We start from the raw sequence: 27,260 nt of genomic DNA on the forward strand, positions 1-27,260 counted from the left end.
ATACAGGATCTCATTTGATTTTCTGAACTCTAATTATTGTCTCATTTGATTTTCTAAACTATAATTATTTTCTCATTTAATTTTCTGAACTCTAATTATTGTCCGTTGATTTCATATTCTTTTACATGATCTTCCTCTGTATTTAACCCATGCACATTTCTCTTCTAATATTTTGACAGGTATCCAGGTTACTGGGTATAACACATGAAAAGATCATTTTACTTGACCACAAGAGTAAGGCATTAGTAAAATCAGAATACATCGGTGATTTGCAAGAGTGGTATACTGGAGAAGATCGAGCCCATGGTGGACTAGTACTGGAGTTTCGAGGTGCTAAACCATGGATACTGACAACACCTTCGGTTGAAAATCTGAAGTATGTAGCTGCAGCTCTTTGGGAAGCCATGGATATTGAGGGCCGTTTCCTTGCATCTAGTGGTTTACGAAGAAACAGTTTAGATTTTGGTGAGCTTTTTTATTGCTTTGCTTGAAAACAAAATCATATATTTTGTTGTGAGCAAGAAAAGATTAAATGATTTATTTTATCACTCAAAAATCTCATATCAATAATTTTTTTTTCATTACTTTCAATGAATATTTATGAATATTTGATATTTAATTTCCTTAATAATAGAATTTCGTTTTGTTTTTTTTTACATTAGTTTTTCATGTTAACATGGGTTAGATGAATATATTGTTACGGTATTGTTCTACATCTCCAAAAGTGTAAACTAGAGGATGATTTGTTGACAGGGAAATGACATACCACTATGTACCTTGGGCATTTTCAGAGAAGGGCAAATGTAAACAACCACACAAACACACACATGCACACAGACATACATAAGTAAACACAAGTATATGCATACACAGGTATATATGATAAATGTTGTACAGCTTCTGCTAATCAAATTCACTCATACAGCATTGGTCAGTCTGGGGTTATAGTAGAAAACACTTGTCCAAGGTACCATGCAGTATAACTGAGCCTCAAAGGATATGGCTGTGTATCAAACTTCTTAACTACAAAGGCAAACTAATACCTATGTAATTAGTGAATATATATGTTTTGTATTGGAAAAAAACACATGTGATTAAGAATATCTATCAGTGCAATAACAGAGATGGTTCTGATGTAGAAGTAGTATTCTGTGGAGGTTACAACTCAAGCTGTAGTTTAGGCAGGGGTGGATCAGTACCTATTGGAGTATTCCATTCTAGATTTCACTGAAAGACTCAGATACAGTGTCTGGAACTGAAACAGGATTGTCATGGTAGGAACACTATCATTATAAATCTGCTTCCTGAGTATTGAACTTCGGTTAAGTACAAACAACCTAATTATAAGGATATCAAAGCTCACCTTTTTTCTTGTTGTTTGACTATCCAACAAACTTATCTTTTTAAAGAAAGAAATTTTCATTTAGACATTTTATTTCAGTTATTTTATATAATTCAAAACCTTTCATTAAGAAATGGTAAAATGAAAACATATATTTATTAATTCAATTAAGACAAAAACCAATAATTATATAATTATTGGCTTTTGTCACAAAAGATTTTGGCACCACACTTGCATCTTATATTGATTACTAGTTTTAACATTCACTGGGTTTACTTTTTTTCAGTGTAAATTAAATGATATTGTGATATAGTTCTGGTATTGATTTATTCTTTAAACATATCAGGTTCAGTTGATTCAATGAAAATGATAATATTAATAGCATAAATGAACATATTTTGAACTGTAATTAAGGCTAGTATGAAGATTTGGTTCAGTGAGAACAAGCAACCACTTCATGGTTGGTACATGCAACTAATTTACAACATTTACATATATGTATATACATGTGCCATTTGTGTGTGAATGGATAAGCATTTGCAGATATATATATATATATATATATATATATACATGTACACACATACACACATTCAAGAGCAGAATATATCTGGAAATTCGATTAAAATTTTTATCATAACATCATAAATTACATAGTCTTTACACATGTTTCACTAGAATGTACTAGCATGTCAGGCCATCTAATTTGAAATAGCAACTTTTCGATATTTACACACACACACACACAAACACACACACACACACACACACACACATACACACGCACATAGTTAGCTGTGGGCATGGCTTTGTAGTTAAAAAACTTGCTTCAGAAATAAGCAGTTTAAGATTCATTCCTTTTGCATAGAGACTATCAGTTGGTGTTTTCAACTATTTTCTCACATGTTGACCAATGCCTTACGAGTGAATTTGATAGATGGAAACTGAAAAGAATCTGATGTGTATATATATATATTTAATGTGTGTGTGTGTAGAGAGAGAGAGAGAGAGAGGAGAGAGAAAGTGAGAGAAAGAGTATCTATATTTGTGTTTTCTTGTCTTGGTATTGCATGTTTGCTGTAAATGAATGTTATTCACCAGTATTGTTCAAAAACATGTCTGGTAATGGAGAAATATTACCTCCTTGCTCTGAAACAGGTAAGGGTTAGCAACAAGAAGGACATCGAGTCATTGAAAATCTGTCTCAATAAACTCCATCCAATTGATGCTAGTTATTCAACTGGCGTTTGAGTACTAATACTAACATGTAAACTTGAGCAGAGGCATAGGTAAGACAAGGAAACACAAATATAGGTACACTTTCTCTCTCTCTCTCTCTCTCTCTCTCTCTCTATCTCTCTCTCTCTCACACACACACACATTAAATATATATATACACAGATTCTTTTCAGTTTCCATCTATCAAATTCACTCATAAGGAATTGGTCAACATGTGAGAAAATAGTTGAAAACACCAACTGATAGTCTCTATGCAAAAGGAAAGAATCTTAAACTGCTTATTTCTAAAGCAAGTTTTTTTAACTACAAGGCCATGCCCACAGCTAACTATGTGTGTTAGTGTGTGTGTGTGTGTGTGTGTGTGTGTGTGTGTGTGTGTGTGTGTGTGTGCGTGTGTGTGTAAATATCGAAAAGCTGCTATTTCAAATTAGATGGCCTGACATACTAGTACATTCTAGTGAAACATGTGTAAAGACTATGTAATTTATGATGTTATGATAAAAATTTTAATCAAAGTTCCAGATATATTCTGCTCTTGGATATGAGTGTGAGTGTGTGTGTGTGTATATATATATATATATATATATCTGCAAATGCATATCCATTCACACCTAAAGCCATGAATGCGTTGCTTGCATTAATTGCTGTGAGGCTTGTGTGTTTAAGTATATGCAGGAGTAAGTTTTCTAGCATTATTGTAGTTTTATATATTGGTTTCAAATTTTGGCACAAGGCCAGCAATTTTGGGTGGGGAGAGGGTAAGTCAATTACATCGATCTCAGTGCTCAGCTGGTACTTATTTTACTAATCCCAAAAGAATGAAAGGCGAAGTCAACCTTGGTGGAACATAAACTCAAACGAATTGCCACTAAGCATTTTGCCCAGCATGCTAACAATTTTGTCAGCTCACCACTATTTTGTAGTCTTATATAGATCGTGGGTTATTTATGTAATATTTGTGAGTTTTGTTATGTAGCTGTTAGAGTGTGTCCTGTATGCACAGGAGTTGCAGAAGGAAAAGAAAAGGGATTTGGATAACTAATTTAAAGATGTTCTCTGTGAGTCCAATGGCGGATTCTGTTAAGCTGTATACACTGGGGAAGTCTTTTCTGTGTATCATTTATTTCTCAAAGCATTTACTGACTGAAAGCATAAAATCTTGTGGGGATGTTACTTAACTTAAATTTTTTTGTTGTGGTCAAAGATTTGTGAATCAAGATTAGGTAGACAGTTATAACTTACTTTGACAGTACTACAGTTAAATATTTTAGAACATCTATGTGTTCGTGAGAAGTGAATGTTGACTAGGGTGAAGAAACATCAAGCTATGTTTGTAGTTAAGTTATTTTATATGATCAATTGAACCACAGATCCTTTATACTTATCTTCTAGATATAGTTGGGTGAATTCAGTATAGATGATACAGACCTTGCTAGTGTGTTAGGTATTGTTGTGTAGGGTAGCTTTATCTGAATATAAGCTAGAAATGCTTACTAATTCTTTTTGGTGACCTGTTTAATAATATAAAATAAGTAGTTAGAGACTCTATTTATGTAGGTGATTTCTTCATTTAGTTTATAGGAGTTGATAATAATTATAATATTACAGTCCATGGGGATGTCTAAGCAAGTAAGTGTTTCAAGATTAGAGAGGATAGTGATTTTTAGATTAAATATTTTTCTTAATATGATCCATATTATGTTCATCTTGGTTAGAAGCTACTTTGACAACTCCACCATTCCATTATAATCATACATTGACCTCTTTTACTTCATTGCTTAGCTTATATAGGATAAGTAGCCCAAGTAGATCCATATTTTCACTTCTGACATAGGTTTCTTTTGCAGTATTAGAGTTCATCACCTTTCTTTTACACCCAGTTAAAATTACTAGAAATAACAATACATTTCTTGTATTCTTAAGCCTTGCAAACAGATTTGATAGACAGAAATAATAAGAAGCTATCATGCATGCATGTGCATGTGTGTGTGTGCAGTGACATTTGTTCACTATTAACATGCATTATCAAGACAAGTCACCTTGTCTTGACAGAGCATGTTAATTGCAAATCCAAGTCACCTTCAAAGACACTGTTTCAGTAGTTTGCTATCTTCTGTGAAATCATATCTAATTATTGTATTGTTCATGTTCAAATGACTTGGTGAAATATTGTGTTGCTTGGAAACAGGTAAGCATTGGTGTAAACAAATTTCATTTCACCATACTGGCATGGAAAAGTAGACATTAGAATGATACTAATGTGACACACACACACTCACACACACACACGCGCGCACACACACACACGAGTGATTAAGAAGTTTGCTTTGAAATCATACTCTTTTACTTGTTTCAGTCATTTGACTATGGCTGTGGTGGAGCACCACCTTTATTCGAGCAAATTGACCCCAGAACTTATTCTTTGGAAGCCTAGTACTTATTCTATCAATCTCTTTTTCCGAACTGCTAAGTTATGGGGACATCGGTTGTCAAGCGAGGTTGGGGAACAAACACAGACACACAAACATATACACACACACATATATATATACATATATACGATGGGCTTCTTTCAGTTTCCGTCTACCAAATCCACTCACAAGGCTATGGTAGAAGACACTTGCCCAAGTTACCACCCAGTGTGACTGAACCCTGAACCATGTGGCTGGTAAGCAAGCTACTTACCACACAGCCACTCCTACGCCTATGAATCATAATGAGTCTTTGATTCTACTTCATAGCTTCTTGAACAAAAGCCCTTTACCATGTCTATTTGGTTTATCTCCACACACACAAATACACACACCTATTTTCCTCAAAGCTTGTTCATTGTAAACCAGGTCATAAAATTAATTTTCTTGTGAACACTAAGTTCTAAATTCAAAAGTTCAATAGAACAGAAGTGCCTAAGAGCAGATGTTTCACGATCATTTACATGAATGCTAAATTCCTTACTGAAACTTGCTCTATATTTCTTAGAATACACCAAACCATGGATCCAAGAAACCAGTTGTAGATCCTTTTCAGATCAACACTTTGCAAAGTAAAACTGGATATTCTATCTTTTAAAACAAGACATGCTGCCTAATCCAAGAACATGAGGTAAATTCAAACTGGAGAACAAGCTATTCACTGTGTTTTGTCATAGAAAATATATCCATTTGTTGACAAATGGTGTGATATATTTTCTATGACAAAATGCAGTGTGTGTCTGTTCTCCAGTTTGAACATGCCTCAAGCATATTGGACTGATAATAACATTACAATAGTTAAGTTCGTATTGAAACATTTATCACAAGGAGCATTAAAAAATGGTAATTGTAAAAAGGGTATTAATAATGGACAAGAATCGTTTTAGATGTAAAAATAAAGTCATCTGTAAGAGGTGATTTAGTATTTTTGGGAGCTCAGGCTGGCCTTTAGCCTCATATTAAAACCCCTATAGCTGATCTTTGCAAGTAGGTACGACCTGGTAGTACACACAATGCTTTTGCTAATTATTTTAAGTGCCTTAAAGCAATACTTTGTTATCCTTTGTGTACGTGCCCCAAAACGTTTATGATTCCTATTGATTGCTTTTAAAAAGAAAATATCTACATTGTATTGTTCCCTCTGTGTTTGACCCTGCATGGCTTACACTTTTACTTGTTTCGGTCATTTTGACTTAGGCCATGCTGGAGCACTGCCTTTAGTCGATCAAATCGACCCCAGGACTTATTCTTTGTAAGCCTAGTACTTATTCTATCGGTCTCTTTTGCCAACCCACTAAGTTATGGGGATGTAAACACACCAGCATCGGTTGTCAATCGATGTTGGGAGGACACACATAAACACACACACACACACACACGCACACACACAGACACCCTGCACACACACACACACACACACACACACATATATATACGATGGGCTTCTTTCAGTTTCCGTCTACCGAATCCACTCACAAGGCTTCGGTCAGCCTGAGGCTATAGTAGAAGGTGCCACATGGTGGGACTGAAGCTGGAACCATGTAGTTGGTAAGCATGCTACTTACCACACAACCACTCCTGCATTCAATAAAGAAATCTGTCTTAGGTGTGTTTGTATTCATAAGCAGACACAAATAACCTCTTGATCCTCCCTCCCGTTAACCCAGCAGAACATTAAGTAACCGCAGAAAAAGACAGGGCTGCACCAGTACAAGGCAGGTGCACATTTTCAACTGAGTAGATTGGATCAATGTGAAATGAAGCTCCTTATTCAAAGATAAAATATCCTGCCTGATCCATGTGTTGGGTAGCTTCACAAGATTCAAGAGGCCCAAGAACTGCATCATACTTCAGGGTCTGCTTCAGTGTGGTTTCAACAGCTTGGATCTTCACCTAATACCAACCACTTTACAGTGTGTACTGGGTGCTTTTTATAATGCCACCAGCACTAATTAGGTCATTACATAGTTTGCACGACTATGAATCCCAGGGGTGGGGGAAATTTATGCTAGGAGATGAGAGATGCAAGGTGGACAAAAGGATGAGAGAAGGGGACTGAACAGAACAGGTTTCTTGCTGTACAGTAGTTCATAATTATTTTTAGAAGTTGTTGCCTGAGAGAAGAAGTGATAAATGGAAGAATTGGTATAAAGCACTTCACAGAATGCGATATGGTAGTAATCAGCTGTGATTTCCCCAAATTTTGTGTCTTATTCCTATGTTATTAATCATTGTTATTCTATGCCAGTGTAGTGAGGAATTGAAGATGTTTGAAGTTAGTTAGCTTGCACCAACCAATTACAAGAAAGCGATAGAGGAACACAAATGAGATGATGATGATGATGATGATATAGAAGGAGGATCCTAATTGAATTGATCATGTTCAGGATACTAATCATCATAGTTACTTTGAATGGCAATGATAATGTTACCAAGGATGATGATGATACTAATGGGATACTACTATTGATGATGATAATGATGATGATGACGATCGTGATGATGACAGGAATGGAGGAGGATGATATCAGTGATTGAGATTTGAAAAATATTATTAGGAATGGTTTCTATTTGCAAAACAAATAAATGAATAAATAAATAGCCCCAAAGATCTCATATAAAAACATGTACATATATATATATATATGTATATATATATATGTATATATATGTATATATATATATATATATTATATATATATATATATATATATATATATATATATATATATATATATATATATATATATATATATATATATATATATATATATATATATATATATATATATATATACATATATATATATATATATATATATATATATCCTGCCAATGATAAGGTATTTGTTTGTACCAATAACAACAGACAATGCAATAAACCTGATTACATTTCATGCTTCAAGAATCTCTAAAAATCCTTTAAGGATAGCAATTGTTATTGAAACATGGTGTTTGTTGCCCCCTCTTCTTCATTCTTCTTCCTTGTTGTATTTCTTCTTATTTAGCTTACATTATTTCTGTCACAACAACTAACTTTTATTTCATTCTCCTCCACAGATTATAGCCGGCGGCACTTTGTGATGCAATCAGATATAGGAACAAATTATATATATACTGAAGAACTTCTATTAATCCAAAAAATTCTTCATTTTCCTGAAGAAGTAGCTTTATCGTTAACAGAGACGGAATATGAGTTATTCAATCGAATACCTCCTGCACAATACATACGCCAAGTTAGTCTTGACCTTATCAGACCAATAACAAATAAAAAACAAGTATCAGTTGAGGATCTTCTTCAAAGATTTGGAGAGGTAAGTCTAACTTGGAATACACAACATTTCCAATTTGAAAATAGAAAACTAGATTTTTATTGAGTAATTTTTTTATTGATTTTCTATGTTGGCTTGTTTGTCATTGTTATTGCTGTTTTTTAAACTAAACCAGGATATCCTTTGGGTGGCAACATACCATGCTGCTTGGTTTTATACTAATAGGTACTTGGACACCTTTGGCAGATATTAGTCTGTTTGAAGCATTTTAGTGCACACATTGACCTACTGATGTTCAATCTGGACATTGATTGCATCAGGTTCACCAGTCTGAAGCAATAGACACCATCTTTTCACTGAATGATTTATAAAAAGATTAGAACTATATATTTTATTGTTTGCAAATAGAGTGATTTTATTTAGTCCTTTTACCATGACATCATGTCATCAGCAAGAATCGAAATCAAGTACGTGAACTAATGAAATACTCCTCAATTTTATAGTGCTGTTAATGATGCTTTACTGTCTACTAATTACTCACAGCTAAATGAAGAAGATTATTAAGAGCTAACAAGATTGTATTAAAATCTTTTTGGAGTACTAAGAATGAATTGGACTGTTAAGAGGTGACTAAACTAATTAGACTGCTAATATTTGATTAGACTGTTAAGAGATGAGATGACTAAACTGTTAGCAATTAAATAAATTATTAACTGAACTGTTTAAGATAGATTAACTATTAAGGAGTTAACTGTACCATTGGCAGTTGACTAAACTGTTAACTGATTAACTGGACTACCAAAGTTAACAGATTACTAAAAAATTATTGGACATCTAAAATTTAATTAACTCATCTGAATCTATGATATAAATTTTATATTATAACGTGATCAAAATGAAAACATTTCGTCTAAATATCATTTTAGCTATGTTCCAAATACCAGATTAATAATGCCAATTATTTTCCTAAATTCTTCATGACTTTCAAAATTGAATGTATTTCAAAATTGATTGTATGGTGACAAAAGTATTAACTGTTTACTGGAGAGTTGACAGTTACCTGAGCTGCTAAGAGTCCACTGGAATGTTAAAAGTTTAGTAGACAGCAGTTAAATGAACTGTCAATTGTTCATGGGACACTTAATAGTTAACTGAATTGTTAAAAGTTCTTTCAATAGTTAACAGGGCAATTAATTGAACAGTCAAGAGTTGATAGGAAAGCTGACAGTCAATGAGGCTGTCAAGAATCTGAATCTAAGATACAGAGAATAGCACTGATGATGTGATTTGATCAATCAGCCGCTTCATAATTTGACTAAGATTTCATTAAAAAAATGCAAGTTAATTCGTTCAACTAATACTTTTCACGGCAGTGCTCCAGCATGGCTGCAGTAAAATGACTGAAAGAAGTAAAGGAATACAACAGGCTCCAGGCTTCTTTCAGTTTCCATCTACCAAAACTATTCATAAAGCTTTGGTCAAGCGAGGACTATAGTATAAGATACTTGTGCAAGTTGCCACGCAGTGGGACTGAACCTGGAACCATGAGATTGGGAAGTAAACATCTTACCACACAGTCATGCCTGCACTTAACATTAATTAATCAGAGACATCATCTGTATATTAAAGAAAAAAATAAAGCAACAGTCAACTTACAATTAATATACCCAATGCAGCAAGCATCAAAAATGTTAATTAGACATATGTATGTAGAGAAGAAAATAAAACTTTAAATTAAAGAATAAAATTAATTTAACCATTATATTTAGATACAATATCATACTCCAATTTTTTCCGCATATTTCATTATTCACATTCACCTCACATTTTACACTTTATGAATATATGAAGGTCATACTTTTTTTTTTTTATCTGTATGGCAAACTAACTGAAGTGAATAATCTAGAAAACAAAGCAAGTGTCAAAAAAAAATTAAAGGTTATGTTAAATCTAAATCAGACTCAAACTCTGAATGTCATCATCATCCTCATCATCTTAACATCCATTTTTCTATGCTTGCATGGGTCAGACAGATTTTATATAAGATAGATATTCTACAACTAGATTCCCAACCTGACACGAACCTTCACTTGTAGAGAAAATAAATTCATTTAAATACTCTTATAAATTTAGCATTATCAACAATTATTATAAGGTCATCATCATCATCATCGTTTAACGTTCGCTTTCCATGCTGACATGGGTTGGACGATTTGACTGAGGCCCGGCAAACCAGATGGCTGCACCAGGCTCCAATCTGATCTGGCAGGTTTTCTACAGCTAGATGCCCTTCCTAACACCAACCACTCTGAGAGTGTAGTGGGTGCTTTTATGTGCCACTGACATGAGGACCAGTCAGGTGGTACAGGCAACGGCCATGCTAAAATGGAGCTTTTTATGTGCCATCTGCACAGGAGCGGCACTGGCAATGACCTCACTCGAATGTTTTTTCACGTGCTACCAGCACAAGTGCCAGTAAGGCAATGCAGGTAATGATCACGCTCGGATGGTGCTTTTTACATGCCACCAGCATGGAGGCCAGCTTGTTGCTCTGGCAACAATCACACTCGGATGGTACTCTTTGCTTGTATGGTAGGATTAGCAAAATCCTTGACCATTTAGTGTTTAAACTAGCTATATCTGGCCCAGATATTCTACATGTTTTATATTCAAACTGGCAATATCTAGCCTCTCACACCTAACCTACATTGTCATTTCAAAAATAAACAATCACTTCGTTGAAACCTCAAAGTTATAAGAAAATGCATGATTAATTCAAAACAATTTGAGTGAAAAAGTATTATATTTAACCTTTTTGTTACTGTATTTATTTTGAAATGCTCTGTGTTCTTTCAATTAAATATAACAAAGAATTTAGTAAAATAACTTAGTTATTATTAAGCTAGAGTTAGCAACATAAATTGTGACTAAGACTTGGTGGAAAATTTTAATTCAGAAATTTTGAAAACAGGACAGTTGTACTACAGAGCCAGATACTGTTTCAGCTGGGTTGGTATTGAAAGGGTTAACAGAGCAATCTGAACAATAAAGGGTTAATGCATTGGATAAAATGCCTTCCAGCATTTGTTGAATCACTTGAGTTTGAATCCTTCTGCAGTCACCTTTGACTTTCATCCCTCTGGCATTGATAAAATAATGAGGCTGATGTAATTAAATAACCCCCCGACCTTGTACCAGAATAGGAAACAATTATCATGATTGTTATTAACACCAGCTGATCACATGCCTTTCTTTCTTTTACTTGCTTCTGTCATTTGACTGTAGCCATGCTGGAGCATTGGCTTTAGTCCAGCAAATTGACCTCAGGACTTATTCTTTGTAAGCCTAGTACTTATTCTATCAGTCTCTTTTGCCGAACCGCTAAGTTATGGGATGTAAACACAACTGATGCTGGAGGAGGACAAACACAGACACCCAAACATATATATACGTATATACGACAGGCTTCTTTCAGTTTCCATCTACCAAATCCACTCACATGGCTTTGGTCAGCCCGAGGCTATTGTAGAAGACACTTGCCCAAGGTACTACGCAGTGTGACTGAACCCAGAGCGATATGGTTGGTAAGCAAGCTACTTACAACACAGCCATTCCTGCTATCAATAATGACACCTAATTGTAGTATTTTATTTATAAATCATCATCATCATCGTTTAACGTCTGCTTTACATGCTAGCATGGGTTGGACAATTTGACTGAGGACTGGTGAACCAGATGGCTGCACCGGGCTCCAGGCTTGATCTGGCAGAGTCTCTACAGCTGGATACCCTTCTCAATGCCAACCACTCTAAGAGTGTAGTGGGTGCTTTTAGTACAAAATAAAGCACATAATAATCACACATACAAACATTCACATACCTCCCTTGTACACACATACACATACACACACATACTCATACAGAGTTGAAACGCTGATTTTTTTGCACCCTTTCCTTCCTTATTCATCTATCACCCCTTCCTTTCTCTCATTGCTATTACCTTCTCTCAGTCCCTCTCAACCATGGCTATTGCTCTCACTACTTCTCCCTTAGGCGCAGGAGTGGCTGTGTGGTAAGTAGCTTGTTTACCAACCACATGGTTCCGGGTCCAGTCCCACTGCGTGGCATCTTGGGCAAGTGTCTTCTGCTATAGCCCCGGGCTGACCAATGCCTTGTGAGTGGATTTGGTAGACGGAAACTGAAAGAAGTCTGTCGTATATATGTATATATATATATATGTATGTGTGTGTGTGTTTGTGTGTCTGTGTTTGTCCCCCTAGCATTGCTTGACAACCGATGCTGGTGTGTTTACGTCCCCGTCACTTAGCGGTTTGGCAAAAGAGACCGATAGAATAAGTACTGGGCTTACAAAGAATAAGTCCCGGGGTCGATTTGCTCGACTAAAGGCGGTGCTCCAGCATGGCCGCAGTCAAATGACTGAAACAAGTAAAAGAGAGTAAAAGAGAGTAAAAAAGAGAGTACTGAATTTCTATTTTCTCTCCTCCTCCACGTCCTGCGTGATTCTGGACAAATATATATATACTCTTTTACTCTTTTCTTCTTGTTTCGGTCATTTGACTGCGACCATGCTGGAGCACCGCCTTTAGTCGAGCAAATCGACCCCGGGACTTATACTTTGTAAACCTAGTACTTATTCTATCGGTCTCTTTCGCCGAACTGCTAAGTTAAGGGGGCGTAAACACACCAGCATCGGTTGTCAAGCGATGTTGGGGGGGGGGGACAAACACAGACACACAAACATATATGCACACATACATATATATATATATATATATATGCATATGCATATATACGACGGGCTTCTTTCAGTTTCCGTCTACCAAGTTCACTCACAAGGCTTTGGTCGGCCCGAGGCTATAGGAGAAGACACTTTCCCAAGGTGCCATGCAGTGGGACTGAACTGGAACCATGTGGTTGGTAAGCAAGTTACTTACCACACAGCCACTCCTGCACCTATCATCATCATCATCATCGTTTAACGTCCACTTTCTATGCTAGCATGGGTTGGATGATTTGACTGTCAAATCGTCCAACCTAGGTTCCAATCTGATCTAGCAGATTTTCTACAGCGGGAAGCCTTTCCTAATGCCAACCACTCTGAGAGTGTAGTGGGTGCTTTTACATGCCACTGGCATGAGTGCCAGTCAAGTGGTACTGGCAACGACCATGCTCAAATAGTGTTTTTTTACATGCCACCTACACAGGAGCCAGTCCAGCAGCACTGGCAATGTCTTCGCTCGAATGTTCTTTCACATATACAAATATATAAAAACACTATGCTCGTTATTATGTTAGGAGATGGTGAGCTGGCAGAATCATTAGAATGCTGGGCAAAATGCTTAGCGGCATTTTGTCCATCTTTATTATCTGAGTTCATATTCCACAGAGGTTGACTTTGTCTTTCATCTTTTGTCGGAAATTGATGGAATAAGTATTAGTTGAACAATGTGATCGATGTATCTCGTCTTATAAAATTTCAGACTTTGTGCTTTGGAGAAAGGATAATTTGTTCCCAAAATAAAGTGGTGAGCTGGAAAAATTGTTAGATATTAGAAAAATGCTTTGCGTCATTATTTGTTCCACCCTTTTATATTCTGAGTTCAAACCATGCTTTGGTCAACTTTTCCTTTCCTCCTTTCAGGTTTGGTAAAATGAAGTACCAGTGAAATATTGGGGTTTTATAGTATCAACAAGACCTTCTCCCCAAAAATTGCTGGCCTTGTGCCAAAATCAAAATGTATTATTAGTTCTTAGAACAATTTATATAATATATATTACATACATCTCCCACTCTGGAACATTCTCTCCGTTAGCTATTAACAGGAGATCATAATAATCTGAACACCTTTCAATAACATCTCTCTCTGTCTCTCTGTCTCTCTCTCTGTCTCTCTCTCCCTCTCTCTGTCTTTCTGTCTTTCTCTCTCTCTCTCCCTCTCTCTGTCTTTCTGTCTTTCTCTCTCTCTCTCTCTCTCTATCTCTCTTTCTTTCTCCCTCTTCAATCTGGCCAAACAGCATTGCTGCAATGAGGAAATGTCCAGGTTATGTTGGCCTACATTGTAATATGCTTCATTTTCCACTCATTATTCATACGGATAACTCACATAAACTTCCATATTATGAAATTCTATATCTGGTTTCTCATACAGTTCAGTGTAATTAATTATAATTGCTAACATTCCCTTGGGGATCTCTATTACTTCACTTTCATTAAAGATTCCCTCAGGAAAGGCATTTATTTATTGGATTTTGTATTGCAATTGTTGAACAATAGTGTTGTTGGTTACAGTGTTCCAGCAGACCAATCACAGGTTTATTGCATTTTCAAATGCAGAGAGTGACAAGGGAGTCTTTGCACAAATCAGTGCAGAACAAATATGATAAGGAACTTTGAAAAATCCCTTTTGAGTACTTTTTATTTATTTATTTATTTTACAGTTTTCTTATCAATGTCTACTCCAGTTAAGTCTTAGATACACAATGCCTGAAGAAAACGCTAGATGGTCATACAGGAATGTTTTTGATCATAGGTCTCTGCTCAAGTAGGATTGACTTCATCATCATCATCATCATTTAATGTTTGGCTTCCATATTTGTATGGTCTGTATGTTTAGACAAGGACTGATGAACTGGAGGACAGTCTCCAGCACCAATATCGGCTCTTTTCGGTTTGAACGGCAGTTTTTAAAAATAATTTTCACGTAACTAAACACTTTTAAACTTCTTATACTGGTAGAATGCTTTTATAAAACATCTTTTTCTCCTGGCTTTATTGAGAAAATTCTATAGTTTGTAAGATATTTGTTGGTTTTTTTTTTCTTCAATTTCTGCAATTTCAACCAATCAATGATGTCTGTTGAGGTGAAAACATTGTGTGCCATATGAAAATGTCCCTCGTTTCAGAAACAGATTGGGTTTATTTACATTTCTGAAGAAGAAAAAAGATACCCTTCTCCCACCCCTAACCTTAACCCTAACCCTAACTAACCCTAACCCTAAAATAGATTGAAATGTAATAGATTGATACTAGGGTCATAATTGTGGGTGACAATTTCATATGACACCGCTAGAAAAAACTGCCGTTCAAACCGAAAAGATCCCCAATATCAACTCCGGCACGGTTTTTATGGCTGGATGCACTTTTTAATGCCGATCACTTTACAAGGTATACTGGGTGTTATTTAGTAGCACTAGCACTAATGATGATTGCTTCATTAATTGCAAGGCTAAGGGCATAAAATCACATGATAAGAGGAGAGGATCAGGGAGCACGGCAGGGAAAAGAGGAGAGATAAGGGATTAGTGACAGGGTTAAGAAAAGAAGAGAGGGCTAGAGTTGTAGAGGTAATAGATTGGACTGTGTAAAGGGAATAAGTATTAAGGGCTATTTAACATTACAATGGACACAGAAGGTGTGAGGCAAAGTGGATGGGAAGGGAGCAATTGACGAGGAGACTAAGTGTGAGGGAGTCATTGAAGGATAGAGAGATGTAGTAGGAATCATGGAAGTTAGTCAACAACAATAAAAACAGAATTCTATGTTATCATATAGGTGACCCCAGGTGTATACAGAATAATGACATTCATCAGAGGACATCCACAGAATCTATCATCCACACAGAGTCAATGACAATGGTATTTGTGTCAGTTGATTTTTTGATCAAATGAGGGAAACCTTGTTCTCACTGGTTTTCTAACTCCTGATAGCTTCTGTCAGTCACACTGCTTGCAAGAAACATCATTGTTTTCCAGTGTTGAACCAGAATTGAACTCTGAATGCACAGAGTTGGAACAAATACTGTAAGACATTCTGTCCAATACACTAATGACTATTCCTTTGAATCAATGAAATATTTATATTTTGTAGTACATCCAATAACTGTAATCAAAATACAGTGGTTCCATAGGTTCATTATCATCTTTTAATGTTCATCTTCCATGTTGACATATGTTCGACAGTTTGACCGGATTTGATCCAAGAACTGCACCCCCCCCCCCAGTAGCTCTATTACTTCACTTTCATCAAAGATTCCCCCAGAAAAGGCATTTATTTATTGGATTTTGTATTGTAGTTGTTTCTATGCTGACATTGTTCCTATGACTGGATGCCTTTCTAAAGCCAAGCACTTTACAGAGTGTATTGTACATCTAAGATCTTACCACACAGCGTTGCCTTACTGGCACTCTTCAAGGCAGTGCTCCAGCATAGCTGTAGTCAAATGACTGAAACAAGTAAAAGAATACAACAGGCTTCAGGCTTCTTTCAATTTCCATTTACCAAAACTACTCATAAAGCTTTGGTCAAGCCAGGGTTATAGTATAAGATACTTGTGCAAGTTGCCACACAGTGGGACTGAACCTGGAACCATGTGGTTGGGAAGTAAACTTCTTACCACACAGCGTTGACCAAAGCATGGTTTGAACTCAGAATATAAAGAGGTGGAACAAATAATGATGCAAAGCATTTTTCTAATATCTAACAATTTTTCCAGCTCACCACTTTATTTTGGGAACAAATAATCCTTTCTACAATGATGATGATGATAATAGAGTAGTGTCCCTTTATGACTAATTTCAATTGCACACAACACAGTACTATCAAATTTGGTGTGCTATTGGCATTTCAATTCAACAGCATTTTCACCAGCATCTTACTGGTGTAAATTTCAAGGAAACTTTCTGTTTACTGTGGAGGGTATGAAGGTCTACAAACAAATAACGGAGGGTGTGTGGAAAGAAAGAAAGAATGAAAGAGGGAGGGGAGGAGAGAGAGAAAGAAAAAGAGAGGGGTAAATACAGCAAGTGAGTTAGAGTGCATAATTCTCCCCATCATACATACTGGTTTCTTTATTCGTTAATTACAGGGCTCATGTTTTTTTCTTTTGTTTTTTTTTCCAGATATGAAGTAGTTCAACTAAAAATTGAACTAATGTTGCAGACTTTGCTTCTTAGTTGCTTATGATTTTTCTCAGCATTCATATAAAATTCTTTTTAGATTTGTAAATATAAGAGAAAAGTAATGTGAATTTAGAACACTAAAATTACTGTCACATTGTATGTTGTTTCTTTTTTGTCTTTTTTTCTTATCTTTAAAAAATTTTTCATTAATTTTAATGAAATTGTCATGTCAAATTTGAAATGATTTCTTTGCGAATTATGAGATTTGTTATTGATTTTAATATGAGTTTAAGTACTTCATGGGAATTCTGAAATTTCTGTAGATAAGATGGTAAAACTAATAACTGTTTACGTGGTATTTGACTGTTGAGTCTAAATTCCCAACAGAATTATTGTCATTGGTGAAGTTGATAAGTTCTATATTCCAATTCAAAGTGGGAAACTGAACTGTTTCAATGTAGATATTGTATGAAAAGTTCTATTAATACTGACAAGATCAACAAGATGAAGTATGTAGATTTGATGAACATAAAATAAATTGATAACCGCTGAAAGAACTGTAGCCACAAAAGTGAGCTGTAGAATAATTTCTAAAAAAACTACCCAGGAACAGACATGGCTTAAATATTTACTTCCTAACATCATAATTTCTGATTTAGTCTCACTGAGTGGTACATTGGGCAAGTGTGTTCGGTTACTCCAAGAGCTGACCAAAGCTTTCTGAGTAGATTTGCTACTTTAATCTTTCATTATCTAGCATAAAGCCACCTCTCTCTCTACTGTGGCCCAGAGAGAGAAATGAGATTGAAGATTCCTGAAGATACATTAAATAGTCTAGTATATCTCATATAATGAATGAAGGAGCCCCTACATAATTTTGTGATCTGCTAGAAATAACAGTCAAATATATTTCATGCCAAAAATTGAAGGATACATTGGTTAATATATTTCTAGATATGTCTGAAGAAAGAAATAAACTTATAACACCTTTGATCCTAGGTTTGGTTAAGATTAAACAGCATGAATGAATTGAAAAGTATTGCTAGTGTGAATATTTTTACTTGCTCCAAATTGTAGCAGGATGCAGTTTTACACTAGAATTTTCTTTAGAGAGAACAATTTATTTACCTCCAAAGAATAATAAAATTGAATTGACCATCAGTTGAAAGTCTTATAGAATACCTTGAGAGATTTAAAGATTTCTTGATTGACCATTTTCAGCATTTTATAGTTTATATAGAAGTTCATAGAGCAATTCAATGACGGATTAACCTCAAATATGTGGACAGTATTACTGAAAGCTCAACAACTCAAGGACAATGAACCAAACAAGTATTCAGAAATGCTGCAATAGATTCTGTCTGTGGTAGAGATATGATATTATATAGAGTAGCATGTGTTTGACCTGGGAAATTATAACAGCAGAACAAAAGCCAACTAAATCATATAACGTAAACAAGCATGGAAACAAACTAGGAGTACAAATTACATTCCCTTATTATAATAAATATCAGGAATAAATTCATAAATATTTTTTAATAAAAATTTCTTCATGCTACTTGAAGATCACCAAGCAGCACAAAACCCTGAGCAAAGGGTATAATGGATATTTGTTTATATACATTTACATTTATAGAGACAAACTAGAAAAAGAACATTCATTACATGTAGTAGGGATTATTATTGTGTATCTTTTCTTAGTTTCAGCCATTGGACCGTGGCCATGCTGGGGCACAGCCTCAAATGATTCTTAGCGAAACAGATCAACTCTTAATACTTATTTTAAAGTCTGGTACTAATTCCATCAGTGTCATTTGCCAAATCTCTAAGTTACTGGGACACAAACAAACCAACATCAGTTGTCAAGTAATGATGATGAGAACAACACAAGCACAGTGAAATACACATACACATATATACAAGAAGCTTACACACAGTTTCTGTCTACCAAATTCACTCACAAAACATTGGAGCTATAGAAGACAGTTAGAGACATGCCCAAGGTGATGCACGTTGGAATTGAACCCAAAGCCACATGGTTGCAAAGTGTGCTTTTTAACCACACAGCCATGTCTATTCCTATATTTGTATAAATTTAAAGATTCAGTCTGTAGCTTCTTGGAGTTTCATGTGTGTAAGCAATTACTGCGACTATGTTGAATACAATCCATTTTCCCTGATATAGCCTGAGTGATTGTGCCCAAATATATAAACTGCCTCTCTCTGTATATTAAAACAATTTGAAGAATAATCATATTCTTCTCTTTTTTTTTAAATAGATTTAAATGAAACTAAATAACTTTTTAATTTCTTCTAAATACTTTTGTTAAGATAGAAAATGTTGATAATCATTTATTTTGTGAAAGATGAGATAGAAAAATCGATTAATTCAATTTTAATATCAGCCTTTGGGATTTAGAATATACATTAGTAGATGCATATTGAAAGTAATGTGAATGTAATAAAGATCAGTTCAGATGGTGTATTTAAAGCAGAAGCAGTAAATACTGAGTTAGTAAGAAAATTGAGGTGTTTAGCCATTTATTGTAGTTGGAAATTGAGAAATAAATGAGCAAGTTGCCATATAATTTAGTTAATTAGAGACAGAAAATTGTTGTGTGAAACATATTGATTAACGTGGAATGAAAATTGAAGCTGTAATAGAAGCAGACAGATAAAAGTGAACAATACTATGATAGCAGTAAGTGAGGATGAAAGATATTTTAAAATGATAAGATACTGATCTGGTGGACAGCGTTTCATATGCAATAAAGAATACCTATACCTAAGGCAAAAGGATAAATGACTAATTTTAGTGGCAGGCTGCCAACCAAAGACTGTTGTTCTAGATAGTATTATTGTGTCTATGGTCAAGACTCTCACTGATTCAGACCGACAAATGTTAACTCACTCTTATAGTGTTGGTATATGTATTCCGTTGCAAGCAGTGGGAGCCCTGTATAACTGACTTGCTTCTCAAGAGCTTAACCCCTTAGCATTTAAGCCAGTCATACCAGGCCAAAATATTCTACCTGATTTATGTTCAAACTGGCCAGATCTTGCTCTTCACACCTATCCTACAATATCATTCTTAAAATTAACAGTTACCTCATAAGAATCTGAAATCTATAAGGTAATACAGGATTTATTCAAAATAATGTGAATAAATAATCGTTTCATTAAACAGAACAATCATTATGCTAAACAATTAGTGTATTAAGTTCAATACTACTATGGAAATGGAAAATATTGCAGAAAGCCATTCTCAGTGGATGTTTCTTTGAAAATTCTCTAAGTATTTCCCCAATAGAAATGTCAGCTACTGAGAGAAAGACAGCACTGAAAGAAAACAATGTTACGATTTTTAGACTAGTAATAGACTCTTGGAGAACAGAATCAATGAACTAGTTTTTTATTCCGCCATCTATTCCTCCATCTCAAAAGCATTAGTAATGTAATCAAAATAAAATAGCTACAATTAAGAATCATATATATGTATCTTGTAGAATTAGCTTGCTAGCAGTTTACTTTTCTACTCTACTGTGAGTGGCAGGAAAATATTTAGATTAAAAAAGAAAAAGGCAAAAACAAAATATTGATGCGATCATAAAAGATATATTTGATATATTCAAATAGGTAGGCCTGGAAGCAGTGTAGGTGGGACACCTACGCACAGTTTCTTTTGAAAAGGAACAAAATTACTGTGCATGTGAATGAACAAGCACGGAACATGTATCCAGGGTGTTTTATTTATATACTTCTGCTCTATTTATATTTCCCCATATTTTCAGTACTCTTTATAAGCATGTTACAGTGACACTTTTATATGTTCAATAAAGGTAAAATTAGAATCATATTTAATTTTGCTTAATATTCACATTATGTAACTATTCACCTTATATAGTTGCTTACTTAATATATTTGATTATCTTGTATAACAATTCATCTTATTCACATATCTTCTCATAAAACTATTTGCTTTATATCACTGTTTACCTTATACAGCTGTTCATTTCGTATATCTGTTCATCTTATAAGACTATTTACTTTATATATTATTTTTAAACCTATGAGAGTTTATATATATATATATGTATATGTATATGTATATGTAAATATATATATATATATATATATATATTATATTGATATATATATGTGTGTGTGTATATATATATATATCTATATATATTTATACTTATAAGATTTAATCATATCAAAGGGAAATGGAAATTAATAGAAATTTTCATTTCTAATGACCTAGCATGTAAAAATTTAGTCCAAAGACTATGTATTATATTCACTGTATATATTTATAAATATATATTCTGTGCCGATGGCACGTAAAATGCACCCACTACACTCACGGAGTGGTTGGTGTTAGGAAGGGCATGTAGCTGTAGAAACACTGCCAGATCAGACTGGAGCCTGGTGCAGCCTCCTGGCTTTCCAGACTCCGGTCAAACCGCCCAACCCATGCTAGCATGGAAAACGGACGTTAAACGATGATGATGATGTTGATTCATATATATATTATATATATATATATATTATATAATATATATATATATATATACTATATATATATATATATATATATATACACATACATATATATAATAGATAATAGATAGATAGATAGATAGAAGATAGATGTGGTGTGTGTGTGTATTTTGCAGACAATTTGCAGACGTGAATGCTATCAGTTGAATATTGGATGCTAGCAAGCTTATAGGGTGGGGATCATCAGGAGATAATGCATGCTGTTTCAGGGCCTACTTCTCGACAGCATCATCGTACACCAGTCCTGCTCACTGAAATGAGGCCCTGCTTTCTAAATCAACTGGTTATTAGGCTTTTCTCAATACTCTTCTAGCCATATCTCATCATCTCTTTTTAACCAGATCCAATGGCTCACCATCTCCACTGTAGTCTGGATATCACTCATGATGCTATTTGCTTTACAATGAGGTTAGGGCTAGTGACAACAATCATCTCACACTGTGTCTAATGAATCCTCAACATCTAACTTTAAATGGAAAATGCTCCGCTTCCCAGCCTGCATCTTCACAGACCTAAAGGAGGTTTATGTAACGATTGATCTTTCAAGCCTGAGCTGTGTCCATTTATTTTTCATGAGGAACTGTTAACTTGACTATATTTACTACTTTCTTTCTTTCATACCATATCATAATATCTTGCTTCGTTGTAACTGGAATGGGGGAGAATCCTTGGAACCCCAGTAGATCTGCAACCACCTCCCAATAGCTGTTCCACTTTTCATCATTCAGAGGAAGTTTCTTCTTCTTCAAACGGATCTGCTGTCTTGAATGCACAAAGATAATGAAATCTTTAACTGGTTTCTTCAGTGGTTTTTTAATCACTGCTGATGAGAGCAATTTGGTTCTTAGTAGCATTGAAGAGGACCTTAAGGACCAGATTGTGTCCCCATGTATGTCTATTCAATGTCAGTAGATAGATATACACGGAATCACAATCTCCATGCAAATACCATCATCACCTTTATCAATGCTTTAACAATCATATTTCTATGTTTTCCCAGGGTGGGAGAGTCTACCTTACAAAATAATATTGGTTTCAAATTTTAGCACAAGGTCAGCAAGTTCAGATGTGTGGGTAAATCGATTACCTCAACCTTGACTGGTACTTGACCCCAGAAGGATGAAAAATCAAAGATGACCCTGTGGAATATGAACTCAGAACATAAAGATGGACGAAATGCCCTCACAGTAATAATTATTTCTTTACTGCCCACAAGGGGCTACACACAGAGGGGACAAACAAGGACAGACAAACAGATTAAGTCGATTATATCGACCCCAGTGCGTAACTGGTACTTCTTTAATTGACCCCGAGAGGATGAAAGGCAAAGTCGACCTCGGCGGAATTTGAACTCACAGTAATAATATTGCCACTCAGTATTTTGTTCCCGTCTTGTCAGTGAAGCCCAGCACACGGATAGCAAACCTCACCACTTATTTCTATATCTTCCCTTGTCTGCCTCTTCTACGATTACTCTGCACAGACAACAGCCCAGTGGGACTCTTTCTCACAGCATTCTCATCATCCATTCTACATCAAATATTCACACCAAGGTTGTTGTTAGTAGTGTTTAGCCCCAGGTCAGTTCTGATCAAGCATTCTTGATTTATGATCAAATATTCCAGCCTTAAACATCTTGTTATTATCCAATTTGTCCTACTTTTTGCAAAGGATAAGGTGTGGTTTAAGTGTACTTTGGCTGTTATTTACAGTTGGTTGAACGACCACATACTAGTAACTTCGTTATATACTCAGATTAATTTTATTAATAATGACCTTGTGTGCTATAAAAAAAAGCTACCTTAATATCTTATTGAAAAGACAATCATATTAATTACCGTGCAGTGCATATATATATATATGTATGCAGGAGTGGCTGTGTGGTAAGTAGCTTGCTTACCAACCACACGGTTCTGAGTTCAATCCCACAGCATGGCACCTTGGGCAAATGTCTTCCACTATAGCCTCATGCCAACCAAAGCCTTGTGAGTGGATTTGGTAGATGGAAATTGAAAGAATCCTGTTGTATATATATGTGTATATATATATATATATATATATATATACACACACACACACACATATATATATATATACACACATACATATATATATATACACACATATATATACATATATGTTTGTGTGTCTGTGTTTGTATTTGTATTTGGACCCACCACCACTGTCCGTTTGTTTAAGTCCCTGTAACTTAACAGTTCAGCAAAAAGAGACTGGTAAAATAAGTACCAAGCTTTGAAAAAAATGATATGTACTGGGGTAGGTTCATTCAACTAAAACATTCTTCAAGGTGGTGCTCCAGCATGGCCACAGTCAAATGACTAAAACAAGTCAAGTTTAATTTCAAATTCCTGAGAGCATTACAATGATTTTGCTCAGAACCAATACAGAAATAGAATCTAAAGCAACAACAGATTCGGTTAAACATTTAAGCTAATTTAGATTCAAGGAAAAAGAAATGAATTCTAATATTGATGTAAGCTTGAATTGATTAATAAGTGAATAGAAAGACACGATGTAGTTTTTTTGTTTATTGTTTCATTTTGTTTTTGTTTTTTCTGCAGTTTCATCTTGATTCTGAGATTATACTGAAATATTCTTAACTAATTTAATGGCCAGGGATGAATGTAAAGTAAAATTGTTCCCTAATAAGAATGAATGGGGCAAAAGTATCCTAGAATGCCTATTGTATAGAAAATAATTTGTTAAATAACATAACTAACATAATTAAAAATAATTAACAAATAACCTATTTCATGTAATAATTGTTTCTAATATAGTCTCACAACCAGAAATTCAATGGAAATGGTTAGTTTTGATTCCAGAGCTAAGTTGACACTTCATTTTATTGAACTCAAAAAGGTAAAAGCAATGTTTACTTTGATAGGATTCGAACTCAGAATGCAAAGTGCCAAATTATATACAACATCACATTTTTTCTGATGTTTAAATTTCTAACATAGGCACTCATCCAGAAATTATGAACGGAAGGATTAGCCTATTAAGTCAATCCCAATACATGAGTAATACTTTATTTAATTGACCCCAGAAGGAATCAGTTAAATTAGAAGGTTAACTATGATGAGATTGGACATAGAAATAAAGAGTTAAAACTATATACCACAAGGCATTTTGATAAACTCTCTAAACCAAGGGTATCAAACTTGTTTGGATCTGCTGGCCAGAATGAAATATAGACAAGATCTCATGAGCAAGATAGGGGCATTTATTCTTAAGATATCCCTATGAATAGTGTAAATGAATAAAGAGACCAATATACAGTTATAACTTTATTAACACAAAAAAAGGAAAGGTGATGAACTACGAGGGGTGTCTGAAAAGTCTTGAGCCTCAAAAAAACAAAACATAGTACAAGACTTCTGATGATTTATTTTTCAACATAGAACCCTTTGATGGCTGAACACTTTCTCCAGTGGTGCTGAAGTGCCATTATCCCAGCGTAGGGGAACTCTTTTGTTTGAGACTTTAAGAAACTTCCTACAGTATCTATGACGTCATTGTCAGTGGCAAAATGGCGACCAGCCAGGGCTTTTTTCATTTTTGGGAATAGATGAAAGTCAGAGGAGGCCAAGTCTGGTGAATAAGACAGATGGGGAACAATTTCGTATCCACAATCACGAATTGTTGCCATGGCAACCACTGAGGTGTGGGCTGGAGCATTGTTGTGATGAAAAAGGACTCCTCTGGTGAGCATTCCTGGCCTTTTTTCTTTGATTGCTTCCTGGAGGCATTACAGTAGCTGAGAATAATACAGCCCTTTTCAAGGTAATCGATCAGCTGGACACCTTGAGAATAAAAAAAAAAACTGATGCCATGACCTTGCCAGCTGAAGGAATGATCTGACCTTCTTTGCAGTAGGAGAAGATGTGCTTCCACTGCTTTGATTGTTCTTTGGTTTCAGGCTGGTAGTGATGAACCCAACTTTCGTCCATAGAAATAAAATGAGCAAGAAAATTCTCTTCATCGGCTTCAAACAGTTCCAGTTTACTCGTGGACAAAGTACACCTGGTGCGTTTCTGTTCAGGAGTCAAAAGGCAAGGGACCCACCTTGCAGAAACCTTTGAGAACCCAAATTCTTTTGTCACAATAATGTCTGCTCTTTCCTTTGAGATGCCCAGTCTCTCAGCTATCTGGTAACATAATATTCGATGATCTTGCATTATCATACCAAGAGCAAATTCAATGTTGTGCTCGGTGGTTGCAGCTGGAGGCCTCCCTGGTGTGGGATCATCTTCCACACTCTCCCTGCCATGCTGGAATTCATTTACCCAGCGTTTGACGGTTGCATATCAAGGAGCATTGTCTGTTAAGGTTCTCACCATATCTTCATGGATTTCTGATGGAGTCATGCCTTTCAAATGACGGTACTTTACGACAGCACAATACTCAGTTTTCTCCATTTTCCTTGTAAACTCGACACTTGTTTCTTCAAAAATCTGTAACAAAAAAAATTAAAATATCAGAATCATGAAAATGAGCAAGAATACTCCAAAAAGACTGTACTTACCAGAAAAAAACTGTTTCAGCTACCTAGCAGCCCCGTTTGTAGATTAGGCTCAGAACATTTCATACATCCATCATATTAGAAAGTTTGTGTAAAGATGTGTGGGAAAGGCTGATCAACATATCTATTAGGTAACAATCCTTTGAGTGAGACAAAGATAGAAATTGTCCAAATTAATGCAAGCAGTTTTTGAAAAGTCCATGCTTGATAGAAAATTTGTACTCTTACAACTACAAAACCTTTCAATATCTTTCATATCTTTCAAATCCATTCTAATAAAACTTAATGTGTACATTTGAAAAAGAAAGTAGTTTGTCTTAGCTTAGCATATATAGACAAAGTGAAGGGGAAATTGATCACATCTTTTAGTATGAGAATTGATTTGTAAGTTTCATTTCTATTGACAGAGATAACAAAAGCTTCCCTGGGGTGCACTGGTTTGACTAAGCAGAACTGGTGCTCTACTAACTCTGAATTCACGCTAGTGTGATATATATTTTATGGAATATTTTAAAATTCAAATAATGATGATAATAATAAATCTTGTAATAGAATTGATCAAGAGGCTAGATGAAGAATTGCCATGGGCAAGTTCCAACATGCAGGCTATATATTCAACATTCTTGCTCTAATATTTCAGCCAACCCATTACATTTCTCCTACATTCAAATCTTGCTGTGGTTAACTTTGCATTTTATCCTTTTAGTGTTAATAATATGAAATACAGCCATGATTTAGTAAAACAAATTACCAGTCATATTTAAGGCATTGAACTAAGAAATTGGTGAGGAGAAATAACCATAACAATCTTGCTAACACTGGTGAATAATAATAGAGGAGCCGATTCCTAAAATTTTAATCAATTAGAACAATTAAAAATATAGAATACAATGGGATGTGAGAGTAATCTTT

At 35.0% G+C, this 27,260-nt stretch overlaps 1 protein-coding gene and 1 long non-coding RNA gene across 6 annotated transcripts in view; one reads left to right on the plus strand and one right to left on the minus strand.

Annotated features, from left to right (window-relative positions):
* Window positions 1–27,260, plus strand: part of LOC115224721 (1-phosphatidylinositol 4,5-bisphosphate phosphodiesterase epsilon-1) — a 1,072,053-nt gene that overhangs the window by 772,532 nt on the left and 272,261 nt on the right. For all 5 annotated transcript variants that reach the window (XM_036513495.1, XM_036513498.1, XM_036513507.1 and 2 more), the window contains 2 exons: window positions 180–465; window positions 8,113–8,366. In XM_036513495.1, coding sequence (XP_036369388.1) covers window positions 180–465; window positions 8,113–8,366 — 540 coding nt within the window. The remainder of the gene's footprint in view (window positions 1–179; window positions 466–8,112; window positions 8,367–27,260) is intronic.
* LOC118767968 lies at window positions 10,939–11,387 on the minus strand. Its single transcript, XR_005003886.1, has 2 exons — window positions 11,355–11,387; window positions 10,939–11,135 (listed from the first exon to the last, which is right to left on the minus strand). It is a non-coding gene; the product is annotated as an uncharacterized LOC118767968 (long non-coding RNA).

Source organism: Octopus sinensis, linkage group LG2 (genome assembly GCF_006345805.1).
Source record: "Octopus sinensis linkage group LG2, ASM634580v1, whole genome shotgun sequence".
Lineage (NCBI taxonomy): Eukaryota > Metazoa > Mollusca > Cephalopoda > Octopoda > Octopodidae > Octopus > Octopus sinensis.